This window comes from Arvicanthis niloticus, chromosome 9 (assembly GCF_011762505.2).
Source record: "Arvicanthis niloticus isolate mArvNil1 chromosome 9, mArvNil1.pat.X, whole genome shotgun sequence".
NCBI lineage: Eukaryota > Metazoa > Chordata > Mammalia > Rodentia > Muridae > Arvicanthis > Arvicanthis niloticus.
This window is the reverse complement of record NC_047666.1, coordinates 67,250,043-67,269,000: the sequence shown is the minus strand read 5'-3', so window position 1 is coordinate 67,269,000 and position 18,958 is coordinate 67,250,043. Positions and strand designations below refer to the sequence as shown.

Below are 18,958 nucleotides of genomic sequence, written 5' to 3'. Positions count from 1 at the left end.
TCCTGGGAACTTGTCTTTTTCACATACAATACTAGACTTACCAGTACCAAGGCCACTGTATAGTTGGTCTGTCATACACTTAGATTCTCCATATTTCCTTTGTGTGTCACTGCTTGATTAGCTTCTGGTGGGCTTCATCCAATTGCATGATTGCTTTCTTCTGACTCTGTCCCATTTCTTGCCTGGAAATAGGGTATGAGGTGCTGTATTTATTAATAAGCTTGCTTGGTATAATATATAGCTTTTGCAAGACTTCCCAACCTCACCTGTTCTATCTTCTTTATCTCTGACTCCATAGGCCTTCCTGCTCAGGACCATTGTCACTGAAAAATGACACCACAGGGTCACCACAAAGAAGCTATTTTTCAATGAAACAAAGCAAGGAGTATAAATAAAATGCTCTGGTTTGCTTGCAGACACCTGAGAGCTGTTTCTGTCTTGATATACGTGGATTACCTATGGGAACATCCCAAGTTCAGAGCCCAAGATAATAGCAGTCACAGTTCTTAGACAGACAGTAGAGAGAGGGAAGCAAGAAAATATGTTTGAGAAATAAAGTAACTTCAATCTGAGGGGAAAATTCCCTCAAATGAAGAGCCCATGTAAACACTAAGAGAGGTGACTGGTTTTTCAGATGCCCAAATCATAGGGAAAAAAATCAATTTATGCTGATACACAGAAACACCAAAAAATGGTGCAACCAAAGAAAGAAAAGAACCCATGGCTATAGAGGTCATAGACCCTGAGGTGGTTGGAGTAGGAATGGCCCTCTTGGATCATGTGTTTGAATGCTTAACCCAAACAGAGAACTATAAGGAGGTATGGCCTTGTTTGAGAAAGTGTGTCACTTTGGGGGCAGGATTTGTGGTCTCATATGCTCATACTACATCCAGTGTGGTATTCAGTCTCCCTCTGTCTCCTGTCAATCAAGATGTAGAACTCTCAGCACTTCCTCCAGCACCAAGTCTACCTTTATGCCATCATGTCTTCTGCCATGCCAACAATGGACTAAACCTGTGAAACTGTAAGCAAGCCACAATTGAATGTTTTTTTGTTTTTGTTTTTGTTTTTTTGGTTTTTTTTGGTAAGAGTTGTCTTGGTCATAGTGTCTTTTCACAGAAATGAAACCCTAAATAAGACAGGCCCTAAGGAAGAACCCACTATTAGTGTTTTAGATAACCAGCCACATGTCAGACTACCACCTAAATATCAATGTTTATATCTATACATTGATATGGCCTTCCACCTTTATCTGAAAAGATTTCTATTGCACTGTGCCCAGGATGAGTGAGCAGGGGGATTATGAAGGCAATAACCAGAAATTCAACACTGCCCATTGATATAGCTGAGGTGGCAGTTGGCAAGAATGGCAGGATAATATTAACTTTTAATAACAACATAATGCATATTAACATATTAACTTTTAATAATAACATGATGCATAGTTATAGCATCATGGTGATTCTATTTGACCTGGAGCGAAAATCATTATGGTTACAGAAACAAAGTACAGAATAGCAAAAGTTCATGCTAAGGACTAAACTTTCCTGAGGCTCAGGCTGACCCTTAGTTTTATCATTAAGTCCATCACATTAAGCAAGAGCTGAGCATAGATGGGAATAAAGGAGCCACAGTCATAGGACCAAGAGCAGTAGCAGCCAGGCCCAGGCCCTGGTTGAGGCAGGAGCTGAAAGTGCTGACATCCATCTTGAAGCATGACCACATGCATTTCTACATTACCAGTGCCTGCTTGGACAAGCTGAGCTGTAAACTCCTGCTGGCCTGAGCCAGAGAGGTGAGGCCAGATTAGTTCACAAATGCTACCTCCCCTCACTGGATTCTGTGCCTGGGGTAGGGGGAACCTCTTCCATATCCACTACAACATCACAGAATCTTACCCTGATGTGGCCACTCCCCTTCTGGTGGATGGAGTCTGCTGTCTTGGAGGGGCTCTGTTGGGTTATTATCACCCAGCAGCCTGGTTGGACTGATGGCTGATGTTTTATAGAATTGGATACGAGGAAGGACCAGGAGAAATGCCTGATGATGCCTTATTTACATGTCACACAACCAACTCTGATGTCTCCCTAAGGAGAATACAGAGTATAGACCCATTAGGAATTCTTCCTGGCCTAGAGTCAGTTTGTTAGAAGCAGATTCTGCACATTTGCTAGGAGAACATAGGCCTCAATGGGGCTCTGACTTCTTCAGTGGCCTCAAAGGCTACTGTAACATTTCCTGGTGAAAACATACTCCCAATTATTGGAGTTATGAGCTAAAACTGAGGAAATATTGCAATGTATTTCTCGCCTTGAAAATCTAGGGATCCAGTGTTAAAGCTGTTGGACAGACATGCATAGTGTCAGTCATGCCCTGAACTCAGCATCCAGGCAGGGAGCTCACTAAGGAGGTAAGAAACCAGAGTTCTTGCTGGTGTTTCTCAACTCTGGCCAGGACAGAAGCAATGACATTTCTTGTTTTAATGAGAATCAGAACTGTCCACCTTTGGGGCTTCTACTTCTAACTCTGCTTGGCCTATTTTGTCTCCTGCCTTAACAGTGTAAGCTTTGATTCTGTGTCTCCTACCTTAGTTGAGTCTTGTGACTCAACTTTTCCTTACTTTAAGCTGAGGCTCACTGTTGTCTTGGAGTTTGGTTGAAAATTAACAAATGCAGTAGTAAAAGTCAGCTGGAGTGCACACACACACACACACACACACACACACACACACATACACACACACACACACACCTTAGTTTTTTGAGACAGGCTTTTTCTGTGTAGCTGTGGCTATCCTGGGATTCAATTTGTAGACCAGTCTGGTGTTGAAATCAGAAATCCAACTTCTTCTGCCTCTTGAGTTCTAGGATGAAATGCATGTACCCCCATGCCCAGCTAGAAACTTTTATAATGTAATTTTTATTCAGTAAACTTAGCTCATTTCTTCCCTGTTTCCATGAATTTTGAGAACATGTATAATTACATTCACATCGAGATATAAACCCAAACACCACCCCATTATCCAATGTCCTTCTGAGACACTCTTTTCCTCCATACCCAGCCCACGGCACCCTTCTCTTTGAGTGTTTACACTCTTGATTTTCAAGAACACCATGGAGATGGATTTCTGCAGTAGGAATGCATCTGAGAGTCATTAGCAGTGCATTCAGAGGCTGTGTGTCAAATACCAACACAACTGGATACAGTAGAAGATTCCAGAGCAAAAAGATGTGAGGCACGAGCTGGGATTATACAAGATGAGTCTCAAACCCTAAAAGAAAGACAGTGTTACAAACAGGTCAGGGAAAACTAACAAGAGACTCGTGGGTAACCTGTGAGCAGAAAGAGAGCAGGATGCTGGCAGGTAGAATTTCCCAACAGAAAACCACTGCTCTGCCGTAAGATTCTCTAACTAAAGTACAAGGAGATGTGTAGGCATAAATTTTTTGCAACCTACTTTTAATACATTTTCAATCTCTCCTCTAGCCCACCATGCAGCAGAGGTAGTGTAACAGAAAAGTTATTAGGATATGGAGGAAGCACACCTGTTCAACAGTAGTTCTTTGTGGGTAAGCTTGATCTTCTTTGTCAGCAGGTCAGTCCTGTAGCAACCATCAAATAAGATTCAGCAATGTCACACCAATCCTCTAGGCAGGCAGACACCAGGCATGAACCAGCAGCAACTGTTTAGTCCTCTCAGCAAGCAGAAACCAGGCATCTATAGCTCAATCCTGAAGAAACCACCAGGCTCACTAAGCAGCCTGAGGGGAGGCCACAGAAGCAGCAAGCTACTGCAGGAAACTCACCAGCAGCTGTTTGGTGTTGGGAGCTGACTTTTAGCAGAAAGCAGCTAGAAAGCAGCAATCATCTTTGCAGCCATCTCGAGCCATATACCCTGATAACAGACTTGTTTTTCAACAGCCTACAACAGCTGAAGCCCACTCTGATAAATATCTTGTTTATCCCACATATCTTGTTTTGCTGTTTAGTGACCCCAGCTGACAGGCAAGACTTGGGATCCCAGCCTAAGCTTTTTCCCTAAGGACCACAGTCATGCCTGCCTCCCAGACTCATGCAGAAAAGAATTTCTTGGAAAGATACTACCCATCTTCAACAAGGCATCAATGACCTCTCAGATTCCCTCTCTTCTTTGGCTGAATTTGTTCTCCAGAATCTTAGAGGACTTGATTTACTCTTTTTTACAACAGTAAGGCCTATGTGCAGCTCTTAAAGAAGGATGTTGCTTCTACATAGGTAAGACAGGGATGGTTAAAGAGAGCATGAGAAAGGTCAGAGAAGGCCTTGGGAAAAGATAGAGAGAGAGAGAAAGACAAGATCTGGTACAAGAATTACTTCTCAACTGCTCCATAGTTGTCAACCCTACTTCCTTCCATTTTGGGACCATTTATTGGGTTACTTTGGCTGATTTTTTTTTATCCATTTCTTTTGATCTTTAAATAGGCTGACTAACTTTGTGAAACAACAGATAGATAATTTGGTGGCAAAACCTATTCAGATACATTATCATAAGTTAGCTATGGAAGACCATGAGACTCAAGATGAGGTTGTTACTATATCCAGGGTGTTCCCAAAACCCATATCCACTCAACCTAAAAGAGGGTACTTCCATGCCTAGACCAAGCATAGAGGGGCCACCCAGAACCCCCTCTGACTAGTGACCTAAATTCTCGCTTAGGCTGCAAAGCTAAGCACTGCAAGGGAATATAAATAAAAATTTAAAATATTTTTCTGGGTTCCCTGAGGGACAAGCCTGGTTGCATAGGGGTTGATATCAAAAGTATCTTCTCTCCAGGAAAAATATATCGGGACAGTTATGGCCCTCATGACTCACTGCACAATGACAGGAGGAGCAGAGCCATTACAGGGTCCCCTTTAATTACTGGAGGTCAGGCCTCTATCCTTGCTTTTGCAAGATTAAAATCACCATGGTCCTTCTATACTAAGAGAAGGAAGGAGACATCAGGAGCAGCCTTGCTTATACACTGAAGGTCTAAAATCAGCCATAGGCCTAAAATCAGCAGTAGGCCTGACATACATGCCTGCTAACACAAAGTCTTGGTCTCTGTGTAAAAACACTGACCCCAAAACAGATAGCTATAGATACTATAAACAGGCAGCCTTGGTGGAAATTACCAGCCTGGATAGTCATAGACCTTGTGGATAGGTATCCTTGGTGGATAGTACCAGCTTAGATAAGAACAAGTGAATCATAAACAGAGTCATAGTGACCTGTTCCCTTCTTCTTCGACCAGCTGTTGCCCTGTTCTGGAAGATATCTGTACTCCCCCTGAAAACAACTACACTCCTGCATTATCCCCTTCCACACATCCTGTCTCTATGTGTATATAACCCTGGTGTGAAAAAAATTAAATTTTCGATTTGATCAGACTATACACAAATCGTCATTCTTTGCATCCCCTGTCCTCCAGTTCTCTCTTCCAGGATGTCTGATCCCAGTTTGATGCCCCATGGGACTGGGGCAAAAAGGGATCCAAATAGGAAAGGAAGAAGTCAAAATATCACTGTTTGCAGATGATATGAGAGTATACTTAAGTGACCCCAAAACTTCCACCAGAGAGCTCCTAAACCTGATAAACAACTTCAACAAAGTGACTGGATATAAAATTATTTCAAACAAATCACTAGCCTTCCTCTACTCTAAGGATAAACAAGCTTAGAAAGAAATTGAGAAAATGACACTCTTCACAATAGTCACAAACAATACAAAATACCTTGGTGTGAATCTAACCAAGCAAGTGAAGATCTGTATGACAAGAACTTCAAGTCTCTTAAGAAAAAAATCAAAGAAGATCTTAGAAGCTTGAATGATCTCCCATGCTCATGGATTGGCCAGATTAATATAGTAAAAATGGTCATCTTGCTGAAAGCAATCTACAAATTCAATATAGTCCCCATCAAAATTCCAACTCTATTCTTCATAGAGATAGAAAAAGCAATTTGCAAATTCATTTGGAATAGCAAAAAACCCAGGATAGCAAAAAATATTCTCAACAACAAAAGAACTTCTGAGGGAATCAACATCCCTGTACTACAGAGTGATTTTTTTAAAAAGTGCATGGTATTGGTACAGAGACAGGCAGGAAGACCAATGGAATAGAATTGAAGAACCCAGAAATGAACCCACACACATATGGTCACTTGACCTTTGACAAAGGAGCTAAAACCATCAAGTGGAAAAAGCACAGCATTTTCAACAAATGGTGTGGTGTTAGTTCTACTGGAGGTCAGCATGTAGAAGAATGCAAATCAATCCATTCTTATCTCTTGTACAAAGCTCAAGTCCAAATGGATAAAGGACCTTTATATAAAACCATGTACACTGAAACTAATAGAAGAAAAGTTGAGGAAGAGCCTCGAATACTTGGGCACAGGGGAAAAGTTCCTAAACAGAACATCAATGACTCATGCTCTAAAACCAAGAATTGACAAATAAGACCTCATTAATTGCAAAGCTGTAAAGCAAATGACACTGTCAATGGGACAAAACAGCAACCAACAGTTTGGAAAAAGTTTTTTTACCAATCCTACATCTTATAGAGGGCTGATATCCAATATTTACAAAGAACTCAAGAAATTGAACTCCAGGTAACCAAATAACCCTATTAAAAATTGGGATACAGAGCTAAACAAAGAATTCTCAACTGAAGAAACTCGAATGGCTGAAAAGCAGATAAAGAAATGCTCAACATCCTTAGTCATTCAGGAAATGCAAATCAAAACAACCCTCACACCAATCAGAATAGCTAAGATCAAAAACTCAGGTGATAGTAGATGCTGGCAAGGATGTGATGAAAGAGGAATATTTCTCCATTGTTGGTGGGATTGCAAGCTGGTACAACCACTCTGGAAATCAGTCTGGAGGTTCCTCAGAAAATTGGACATAGCATTACCTGAGGACCCAGCTATACCACTCCTGGGCATATAACAGAAGATGCTCCAACATATAACAATGACACATGTTCCACTATGTTCATAGCAGCCTTATTTATAATACACTGAAGCTGCAATGAACCCAGATGTTCTTCAACAGAAGAATGGATACAGAAAATGTGGTACATTTACACAATGGAGTACTACTCAGCTATTAAAAACAATGAATTCATGAAATTCTTAGGCAAATGGATGGAACTAGAAAATATCATCCTGAGTGAGGTAACCCAATCACAAAAGAGCATACATGGTATGTACTCACTGATAATTGATAATCACTCGCAATACCCAAGATACAACTCACAGACCACATGAAGCTCATGAAGAAGGAAGACCCAAGTGTGGGTGCTTCCATCCTTCTTAGAAAGAGTAACAAAATACATATGGGAGCACATATGGACACAAAGTATGGGACAGAAACTAAAGGGGGCGCTGTCCAGAGACTGCTCCATCTGGGTATCCAGCCTATGTGCAGTCACCAAAGGCAGAAGTTGACATGGATGCCAGGTAATACATGCTGACAGGAGCCTGATATAGCTCCTTAGAAGTCTGCCAGTGCCTGACATATACAGAGGTGGATGCTCATAGCTAACCATTGAACTGTTTGTGGGGTTCCCAATGGTGAAGTTAGAGAGAAGACTGAAGGAGCTGAAGGGGTTTGTGGCCCCATGGGAAGAGCAACAACAACCAACCAGAGCTCCCAGGGTCTAAACCACCAGCCTGGGAGCATACAGAGAGGGACCTGTGGCTCCAGCTGTATATGTATGGGAAGAGGGCCTTGTTGGACATAGGTGGGAGAGGAAGTCCTTGGTCCTGTGAAGGCTGAATGCCCCAGTGTGGAGGAATTCGAAGGTGTGGAGGTGGGAGTAGGTCAGTGGGTGGGGGCACATTCTCATAAAAGCAAGAGGAGGAGGGATGGGATAGGAAGTGTCTGGGTGGGAGGGAAATGTGGAAAGGGGATAACATTTAATATGTAAATAAAATATCCAATAAAAAATTAAAAATTAATTTGATGGATTTGAATTAGTAGAAGCTGTTAATCCTAAATGATTTGGATGTTCCCTGTAATATGTGTGAACCATTTGGTTTTATAACCATAATCTCCTTTTATTTATTTATTTATTTATTTATTTATTTATTTATTTTTATTATTATTATTATTATTATTATTATTATTATTATTATTATTTGAGACAGTGTCTCTCTCTGAACAGACTAGTGACCAAAAACCCTAGGAAGCCTCTTTTCTGTGTCCCCTGTAGACTTGAAATAAAAAGGGAGTAAGGAGAGCCATTCTTGGCTTTTTCTGTGAGTGATGAAAAACTGAATTCAGGCCTTTGTGTTTGTACAAACAAAACTCTTACCCACTGACCCATCTCCCCAGGTAATAAAACCTAATCCAGGCATGGTGGCACACTCCTTTAATCCCCAGCCCTCAGGAGGCAGGGAAATCTCTGAGTTTGAGGCCAGCCTACTTCACATAGTAAGAATCTGTCTCAAAAGATAAGAAAGCTTCCTGTCTGGGCCCAGGAACTGAGCAGATCTTGGGTGGCAGCTCTGCCTCCAATCTCTAAGAACCCAAAGGAAACAGGGCTCCCAGGTGCTCTAACTGAGGCAGTATCTTAGGTAAGTGGACAGCAAGGCCCGCCCCAAACAGGGAGTAACTGGGACCCACAAGGACCCAGGAAGTCACTCCTGGCCCAGAGCACTGGTTCCTTCCAGTCTGTGCCAGAGCACTGAGCAGATCTTGGGCAGCAGCTCTGCCCCCAATCTCTAAGAACCCAGAGGAAACAGGGCTCCCAGAGCTCTAACCTGGGCAGCATCCTGTCTGTACTTGAGCACTGAGCAGATTTTGGGCCCCAGCGCTTACCCCAGTAGTTACACCCACTGCACAAAGTTCTGATACAACCAAGATAATAGGAACAACAGGCTCCAGGCAGGGACAGGGCTGGTTGCACTAAGGAGATACAGATGGCAAAAGGCAAGCGCAAGAACATAAGCATCAGTAACCCAGGGTACTCAGCATCATTACAACCTTGTTCTCCCACACTATAAAGTCCTGAATTCCCCATATTACCAGGAAAGCAAGATTCAGATTTAAAATCACTTCTAATGATGATGATAGAGGACTTTAAGAAGGAAATAAATAACACTCTCAAGGAATTTGAGATTTGGATGTCTGCTTCTCCAAAAAACAAAACAAAACAAAACAAACAAAAAACAAAAAAAATAAAAAAATTTGCCAAATTTTCTACTGTAATCAAAAGAAAGATGTTAAATTTATCATATAAAGAGACACAAAGAAATTTCTCTTGGAATAGACACCTACAGTCCCTCATCACTCAATGTGAAGTTAATAAAAGTAGATGCTGTGATCCAAGTAAAATCTCAATTAAAAATTAATCTAAATTAAAATTATTATTTTGGGTGTGGATGTTCTCCTTGTATGTTTGTCTGTGTTCTATGTAGTTTCAGTGCCCTGGAAGCAAGAAGCAGAATTGGACCCCTTGGGACTGGAGTTAGAGATGATTGCAAGCTGCAGGGTCTGTGATACTCTTGGCCATCCACTCTAAAACCATTTTTTCTACACATCCATGGATCCTGATACTGAAGAATCCCTACAAATGACATTATAAAGTTCTGCATGAGTCTCTATAATCAAAACAGAGTGAAAGACTTAAACTTCAGCATGTTTATTCATGACTAATTGTCTCTGTCCTGATGGTCAATTTCTTCCATTAGTGGGTGCCCAGTACATCCTCTATACCAAGCCACTCCTGGACTTCCTCTTTCTTCCACCTGACACACAATTCCTTAAGCTTAAAATCATCTCCTTTTTACTCCAGCCCTCCATCTCCCAGATGCATGCCAAACTTTCCATCCTTACACTTCCAAATAATTAATTCCTAAGCCCGACCTTTGCCTCTGTCAGCTACCTCTCCAAAACAATGACAGCATGGCTGACTTGCCTTTCTCTTTGCTCTTGTCACAGCCCCTCCACTCACCTCTAAACCTAAAAACAAACAAACAAACAAATACCAATCAACTAACCAAAACCAAAACAAGCAAACAAAACAAACAAGCAAAAAACCAGAACTCTTGGATCCTCTCACAATCTATTGATGCCTCTCAAAATCTATTATTTCCTCTCACACCCTATTCCCACCAATGTCTTCCTTTTCTCCTAAAGGTTGTCCACTGCCTTGCATTCTATCTCTCCAAACTTCCCTTACTGAAAACTCACCACTTGCACTTCTTACCTGCCTTCCTCCAAATTCCTTCACACTTATCCCTTTGCCTGAATGTTCCCCTCATCCTTTAAACTCCTGTCTAAAAATTCTGAAATACCCTCTCATACACAAGAAGGTTTTTTTCTAATCATGTCTGTGTTTCTTATACAGATGACAGCTCTTTCCAATCAGATGGCCACATCAGACTGACCCCTCCATTATCAATATTCATCCTCACCCTCTGGTTCCTCCTCTCTTAAGATTACCTGTTACCCAAATCTAATCTCTCTTCTCATGTTCTTACTTTTCCTCTGGCCAAATGATTGCCAAATATCTACTGCCAACTGACTTCTCCAAATTCACTAACTGTCCAGATAACCTCAGACATCAAACACTGAAAAAAACCCTACACTCCCAACAAGATATGACCAAGCCCAAGCCACCTCTTCTCCAATACTTTCTTATGGCCAAAACCTCACTTGGGTTAAGGTCATCTAACAAATTCTTTCCTAAGCTTCATTGATCCTTTCTTCAATGTCTCCCATTGACTTTCTTTGCATCTCTCCTCAAAGCACTGTGGTAGTCACAGTCCCTGTCTACCAATACCCCAGTTGCCAATTCCACATCCCCACTACTGACCACTTGTCTCCTTGATCATCCATGTTCCTCATTAGGAATCAAAGGCAAGTTCTCTCAAACTTTTCACACCAACCCCCCAAACCTGTTATGTACCTGCTCTTTCAACATTTTCCAAGAACCCCCCAATCATCCATTTTCATAAATCTTTCAATTCCAAAACACACCTAAACACTCTAGAAAAGATTATTCAGATGTAACAAAAGCCTCTCAAACTGGCTTCTTCCTGGCACAACCAGACCCTGCATTCAAATAACAGTTGCTCCCCAATTTAACTTATATAACCTATTTAGATTTTCTTGACTCCCCTTAAGAACTCTCAGACAGACTCTAGATATGTACTTCTGCCAACCAACAGATTAAATTTTTCTGCATATTGCCCATGCCTAAAGGTAGGATCTCCCCCCACTTTCCCTGGGATCTTTCCCATTCTCTGGAATGTCTCCATTTCCATTTCACTCCCCCCTGGCTTTGGGACTTCTCTTTCTAACTCTCAGGACCTTAAAACTAAAAGATTCAAATGTATGTTCAAGATAAAATATTTTTCCCCCAAACTACTTAACATTACCTGTGTCTCTAGTCTAATTGTCCCAGCAGTTTTCAAATCAACTACAGACTGCTCCAAAACCTACAGGACCAGCACCAGCCATTCTTCTCAATCTATATCCTGGTCCAGTTTCACATACTACATTTTTCCTGTGGTACAGCCTGTTCTTCTCCAGTTAGCAACCCAGCTCCTTTGGGTCCCTTAACAATAAATCATCAGTTTCAGCAGGAAGCATCCAGAGAAAATGATGCCTAGTGACACAATAATAAAACAAAAAAGTTGTAATGAAGGGATTCTGTCCTGCTTGAGCATGGGGAACATTGCTTTTACAGCCTTACCCTTCTCTGCTATTCCTTCTGTCTTGCTAAAAACCATTAGATTACATTCTTAAAGCTAGACCCCAAGATCTATTTCCTTATTTGGCCACTTCCTCCTCCTAAGGCTGACTACTAAGGTCCAGCTATCAAAGTATTGAAGTCTAGAAATCAAATGCTCCCTTAGACTCACCTAATTAACATGCCCAATCAAATTTAGACCCTTTATTCTAACACTGGTTTTCCCTTGTACCTTTATAAGCTGCCATTTTCCTATGTGCCATGTCTATGTCTTCTGTAACAAGAAACAGTCCTTTGTTGCATTCTGTGACAAATACTCTTCACCTCTCTTCCTTACTTCCTTCCTCCCTTCTTCTTTCTTCCCTTCCCCTTATTTTTCTTTTTCCCCTATTTTCTGTCTTTGTCACTTATCCTTGATTTCTGTCCTCTGGAACAAAAAATTAACCTTTGGATTGAGAAATTGGTCGTGAAAGTCCTGAGACAATATTTTGCCTTTTAAGGGCCATCTTTTCATCTCATCTTTTCATCACATCTTTTCATCTCAGTCAGGGCACTATGGGCACAGGATAGGACATAGCAGATGGGTCATTACCAGGTCCTCTGATCCCCTAAGGATAAGGGTGATACAGTCGCTATTGGTTTGGTTTGTTTTTTTAGAGAAGCAGACATCCAAAAGATGTAGAGTAAAAAATTATAAAGATATATATATATATATATATATATATATATATATATATATATATATATACTTTTTCTTTACCCTATACCTGAACAAAAGAATGTAAGTTCCAGGAAGTGGAACTGAATGTAAGATTTTCACTGCCCCAGGACACATTCCGGGTAGAGGACATTATCCCTGAATCAGAGGACACTTGCTGGGTGGATTACATTCCTTAAGCCTCAGGCAGTAGGCCCACCTATGGGTGGGAAAGGCCCAAGGCAGGAAGACACATTCCTGACCACAGATAAAGATGCAAGCCACCTAGGTGGGGCTATAGCCAGAAGAAGTGAAGATAGTTAATCTGAAATAGTTGGTAATGACAGAGTAGGATACAGTGACGCGGTAAAGCTACATTTTTGAGAAGAATGAGTATGCAGAGTGATTTTCATGTGGCTCTAAGCCATTTGGGTGGTTCCAAGAACTAGCTAATATTCCACTGTTCTTGGTCCCCCCCACCCCTTTGAGGTTTTCCCAGTGTTACAGCTTGATGTTTAAAATTTGTAATGCAACCAATCATGTATAATCGCGTGAAAATGCCTTCCTTTCCCCACCCCATGCTATAAAAAAAACCCCTTCAGCTTGCAGGCCCTTGGTCAAAATTCTGTTCCTGTGTGGACAAGCAGTTTTGATCCTTGGCTAGCCAACTCTCCCCAATAAACCTCTGCTGATTGCATCCAGGTATGGTTTCTTGTGGTCTTTGGGTGGTCATGGTTTCCTGAGACTTGAGGAAGGGTCTCCCAAGTTTGGGGGTCTTCAGTATCAGCATACTTAATTTTGAAAATTTCTCTACAATTTTTACATAAGCCATAATGAAAAAAAAAAAAAAAAAAAAAAAAAAAACCTTCCTCAGGGTCAGCACATGGAACTGCAGTGCAGAACGGCCAAAGGCTGTACCTTGTGTTGGCAGCCAAAACTGGTAATATAAGAGTCATCCAGGTGGTACTGGCTTCGAGGTATAAAGAAATCACAGAGCAATGAGAACTCCTCCATGGCTCCTGCATCTTTCCCTGACTCCGGATTTCTGTCCTGTTTTAGTTCCTACCCTGAATTGCTCTGCTGACTATGATAGTTTAAATAAAAATGGCCCTCATAAACCTAAATATTTTAAGATTTTTGTCATTAGGGAGTGGCACTATTCAAAAAGATCTGAAAGTTTAAGAGGTGTGGCCTTTTTGGACGAAATGTGTTGTTTGGCATATGGTGTGTTTAAGACTTTTAAAAACCGGGTTCCTTCCGGTCTAGGCCCAGGAACTGAGCAGATCCAAGAAGGCAGCTCTGCCCCCAATCACACAGAACCCAGAGGAAGCAGGGCTCCCAGAAACTCAGGGAAGTATTTTAGGTAAGCAGACAGCAACGTTCACCCCAAACAGGGAGTAACTGGGACCCACAAGGACCCAGGAATTCACTCCCGGCCCGGAGCACTGATTCCTTCCAGTCTGTGCCAGAGCACTGAGCAGATCTTGGGCAGCAGCTCTGCCCCCAATCTCTAAGAACCCAGAGGAAACAGGGCTCCCAGAGCTCTAACCTGGGCAGCATCCTGTCTGCACTTGAGCACTGAGCAGATTTTGAGCCCCAGCACTTACCCTAGTAGTTACACCCACCGCACAAAGTTCTGGTACAACCAAGAAAAAAGGAAAGACAGGCTCCAGGCAAGGACAGGGCAGATAGCACTAAGGAGATACAGATGGCAAAAGGCAAGCACAAGAACATAAGCATCAGTAACCCAGGATACTTGGCATCATTAGAACCTAGTTCTTCCACCCTATAAAGTCCTGAATTTCCCATATCACCAGGAAAGCAAGACTCAGATTTAAAAACACTTTTAATGATGATGATAGAGGACTTTAAGAATGACATAAATAACACTCTCAAAGAACTTGAGGAGAACACAGGTAAACAGGTAGAAGCCCTTAAAGAGGAAACACAAAAATCCCTTAACGAATTACAAGAGAACACAACCAAACAGGTGAAGGAATTAAACAAAACCATCCAGAACATAAAGATGGAAGTAGAAACAATCAAGAAATCACAAAGGGAGACTATGCTGGAGATAGAATACCTAGGAAAGAAATCAGGAGTCATAGACACAAGCATCACCAACAGAATACAAGAGATAGAAGAGAGAATCTCAGGTGCAGAAGATACCATAAAAATATTGACACAACTGTCAAAGAAAATGCAAAATGCAAAAAGTTCTTAACACAAAATATCCAGGAAATCCAGGACACAATGAGGAGACCAAACCTAAGGATAATAGATATAGATGAGAGTGAACATTCCCAACTTAAAGGGCCAATAAATATTGTCAACAAAATTATAGAAGAAAACTTCCCTAATCTAAAGAACGAGATGCCCATAAACATACAAGAAGCCTATAGAACACCAAATAGACTAGACCAGAAAAGAAATACCTCCCATCACATAATAATCAAAACACCAAGTGCACAAAACAAAGAAAAAATATTAAATGCAGTAAGGGATAAAGGCCAAGTAACATATAAAGGCAGACCTATCAGAATTACACCGGAATTCTCACCAGATACTATAAAAGCTAGAAGATGCTGGACAGATGTCATACAGACCCTAAGAGGACACAAATGCCAGCTTAGGCTACTATACCCAGCAAAACTCTCAATTACTATAGATGGAGAAATCAAGATATTCCATCACAAAAACAAATTTACACAATATCTTTCCACAAACCCTGCATTACAAAGGATAAAAGCAGGAAAGCTCCACTACAAGAAGGGAAATTATACCCTAGAAAGAGCAAGAAAGTAACCCTCTTCCAACAAATCCAAAAGAAGATAGCCACACAAAGATAACTTCACCTCTAATAACAAAAATAATAGGAGACAACAGTCACTGTTCCTTAATATCTCTTAACATCAATGTTCCCCAATTAAAAGACATAGGCTAATGGACTGGATACATAAACAGGAGGACCCATCATTTTTCTGCATACAGGAAACCCACCTCAGTGCAAAGACAGACTCTACCTTAGAGTAAAAGGCTGGAAAACAATTTTTCAAGAAAATGGTCCTAAGAAACAAGCTGGAGTAGCCATTCTAAAATCTCCAGCCAGAAAACACAAAGGGGGAGGGGGAACTCATGGCTCCACCTGTATAGGTAATTGAGGGTGGCCTTGCCAGGCATCAGTGGAAGTGGACAGCCTTGGTACCTGAAAGTTTGGATTCCCTAGTATTGAGAAATTGCGAGAGCAGGGAGGTGGGAATGAGAGGATGGTGGGAGCACACCCTCATAGTAATTGGAAGGGGGGAATGGGGTAAGGGGTTAGGCATCAGTGGAAGTGGATGGCCTAGGTGCCAGAACGTTTTGATTCCCTGATGTTGGGAAATTTGAGAGCAGGAAGGCAAAAATGGATGGTGGGAGCACACCCTCATAGAAACTCCCAGAATTATATGGATTAGACATGACAGAGGCAGGCCGCCAAAAGACTAGATTTCAGAATTCAAATAAACAATTATCTTGATACTAAAATTTGTTTTGAGAATTGTATATTGCAGAATACATAGCCTTGGTGTATCTACTCATCAGACAAGCTGAGCAGACCTACTTGAACATCTAATGTTCTGGAATTCCAGCTGGATTCAGTGAAGACACAGTGTCAGAGGCTTATCAATTTACTCTTCCCCCAACCCCTCTTCTAATATCTCAACACCCATAATCATCTTGAAGAAGTTAGTGAAGAGTCAGCGCCCCTATTCCCTGGTCTTGGGGATTGAGGTGGCTAATATTGGGCTGTCATTTTAGGGGAAAGTAGTGGTTTTGGTGGAACAGGGAGGATTAGCTATCATTTACTGCATAGCCATAACCTACTGGTAGAAATATGTATAATTGTTATGAAAATGAAGTTATAATTTCTTAAATGGTACAAAATTTACTTTGATTTCAAATTTAAGGTTTTCATTGGTACGAGCTTCTTATTAATATAAAAGTGAGAGGAATATTGTTACTATCATAGGCATTGTGCCTGTATAACACATTTAGGAATACAAGGCTTAGACCCAGTCCTTCTTTAACTTTCTTAACATATTTGAGATGGTTAGCCTGTGAGTTAAGGGCCTATAGCAAATTCATGGCTTTGAGTTTATTGATAGGGTGTTTTCTATATTTTATTTAGAAATAGCTGAGAGGAGTTAACAGACAACAGTCCAGATTGCCTTACATGGATAGTTGGTTTTCAAAATGTCAGAAGTCCACAGAATTGACATTACAAACATTTCTGTATTAATGTTCATTTTGATTAGAGACCTATCTGCTCCTGACAGCTTCCTGTCTTGGATTCTAAGAAGAAATTGAACATCTTTGGAGTTATTTCCAATTGTGGTGAGTCAGCCACTAGGCAAGAATTACCTCTTTCCATCTACAGACAAATCACTGTCCAGAAAAGGACACACTTGCAGAATAGTCGACTAATTATATCTGCCAAGATAGACTAATCAGCCCTTAATAATTCTGCATCACTAGGTCTGTCAGATGATCCTGGGCCAGAAGGCTGAAGATCAGATGCTCCATTGTTCTGTAGTATAGGGACTGTCCAGGTGCTCAGCGTTCTCTATAAATTGGCTATGTTTTAGGAGCTATGCTTTGTTCTTCCCATAATTTCAGTTAACTCAGTCATTCTGGATTTTTGATGGGTTTGAAAACTTATAATCTCATAGCCAATCCTTGGTATTTACTTTGAAAGGAAAGATTTGAGAGGATGGTTTTCAGCTGATATTCATTATAAAGCCAAGAAAAAAAAAAAAAAAAAAGGCCAGGTTCAGAACTAAGTCTTTTATTTAGGAGAGAAGACAGAGGTGCTGCTTATTCAACAAAATGATGGACTGGGTATTAGGTCTATCTTGCACCTTACTGACATACATTGGTATAGTTATGCTGTAACTTTATTTTGAGAGAAAATTTTTATTTTAACAGGAAAGGTGATATGTAGGTGGACCTAAGGTGGGAAGAGTATGGAGAGGAGGAGTAATGAGAGGAAGAGGAGAAGGAGAGGAGGAGCTAGGTGATGAGAGAGAAAGAGAGAGGGGGGCCAGACATGGAGGCAGATGTTCACATGTCTCTGCCAGTCAAAGATAGTTGATATATATAGGTTGGGTATTAGGTTATACTTCTGATTGATATTGAGCATTACCAAATTTATAAAGCCATTGGTTAACATTAAAAAATTTGTATAAAAACAAAAGAAAGGAGAGGGTATGGGATAAGGGTTTTCTAGGGAGGGTAAATGGGGAAAGTGAATGGCATCTGAAATGTAAATAAAATATCCAATATAAAATAAGGAAGAGAGAGAGAGAGAGAGAGAGAGAGAGAGAGAGAGAGAGAGAGAGAGAGAGAGAGAGAGAGAGAGAGAGAAGGAAGGGAAGGAGGCAGAGAGAGGGGGCAAAGAGTGAGGGAAAGAGAGACACAGAGAGAGACAGAGAGAGAAAGACACACACACAGAGAGAGAGAGAGAGAGAGAGAGAGAGAGAGAGAGAGAGAGAGAGAGGAAAGAGACAGTTTTGAACAGCTCACTGCTCACTGACATCTTGGGGATAGATCCCTTAGAAGGGCCAATGCTCATGAAAAGTTGCTGTTCCCTTCAGCACTGTTTCCAGAGAGCAATAGAAGGAAACTTACTGTGTGTTTACTGTGAGTCAGACAGGGACACTGACAAGACATTTCCCTGGGTAATTTGAATCTTAGGAATTAATAATAGTAGATCTATTTCTTACAGTATTATTGGGTCAGCTAAGTTTATAAATCTATCACTATTTCTTTTGTGGATTAAATTCACACAATTTAATGGTATGAAATATTTATTTCTCTGAGCCATCCCTGGGAACATATTCTAACTTTCCTTTAGGATGCAGGAAGTAAAATGGACTGCAAAGGGTGGTATTGGGACTAAATGAGGAAGGCTGAGAAAGTCATTTTTCAGAATGAAATATGCTTTCACACATCTAATAAATAATAAAGCATGACTTTAAAATAAAAACAATACATTTCTCCCAATGCACATGTGATTAGGAGCATTGGACCTGAATTCAATCCCAGCACCATATGGGAGGCACGACTGTGTGTGACTCCAGTTTCAGAGGGTGTGGCCTCCTTACACAGACACACATGAAGGCACAGCATCGATGCATATTCAAAATGTTCTTGGTCTTTAGCAATGAGAAGCAAAATGGCTGTTGTGGTGTCACACACCTGTGACCCCAGCCACTTAAGGTGGGTCACAGATTTAGACAAGAGCTTATAAAATAAATAAAATTTACAAAAACTGCAGGGAATATCTGCTACTTTTGCAAATCTTGATCAGCAATGCTAATAAAAGGGAAACAAGAGGGCTGAAAAGATGACTCAGTGGTTAGGAACACTTGTTTTTGCTCCATTTCCAGCATCCACATTGCCACTCTCAGTAAGCAGAGAGCTGATCCCTTCTGGTCCTGTCTATCTCTGTCTGTGCTGTGTCTGTGTTGTCTGCCCACCACAGGCAGGGCACATATATACA

At 41.0% G+C, this 18,958-nt stretch overlaps 1 protein-coding gene across 3 annotated transcripts in view; it reads right to left on the bottom strand.

Annotated features, from left to right (window-relative positions):
- LOC117714819 (killer cell lectin-like receptor subfamily B member 1F) overlaps window positions 1–18,958 on the bottom strand; it is a 525,987-nt gene that overhangs the window by 14,836 nt on the left and 492,193 nt on the right. The window contains exons 1-3 of one of the 3 annotated variants that reach the window (XM_076940642.1): window positions 2,752–8,056; window positions 267–323; window positions 42–182 (exon numbers count right to left, since the gene is read on the bottom strand). The exons of the other annotated variants lie outside the window; for them this stretch is intronic. Of the exons in view, the coding sequence (XP_076796757.1) occupies window positions 42–75 (34 nt within the window). The 5' untranslated portion in view covers window positions 76–182; window positions 267–323; window positions 2,752–8,056. Of the gene's footprint in view, window positions 1–41; window positions 183–266; window positions 324–2,751; window positions 8,057–18,958 lie in introns of those variants that run through there. 3 annotated transcript variants of the gene reach the window in all.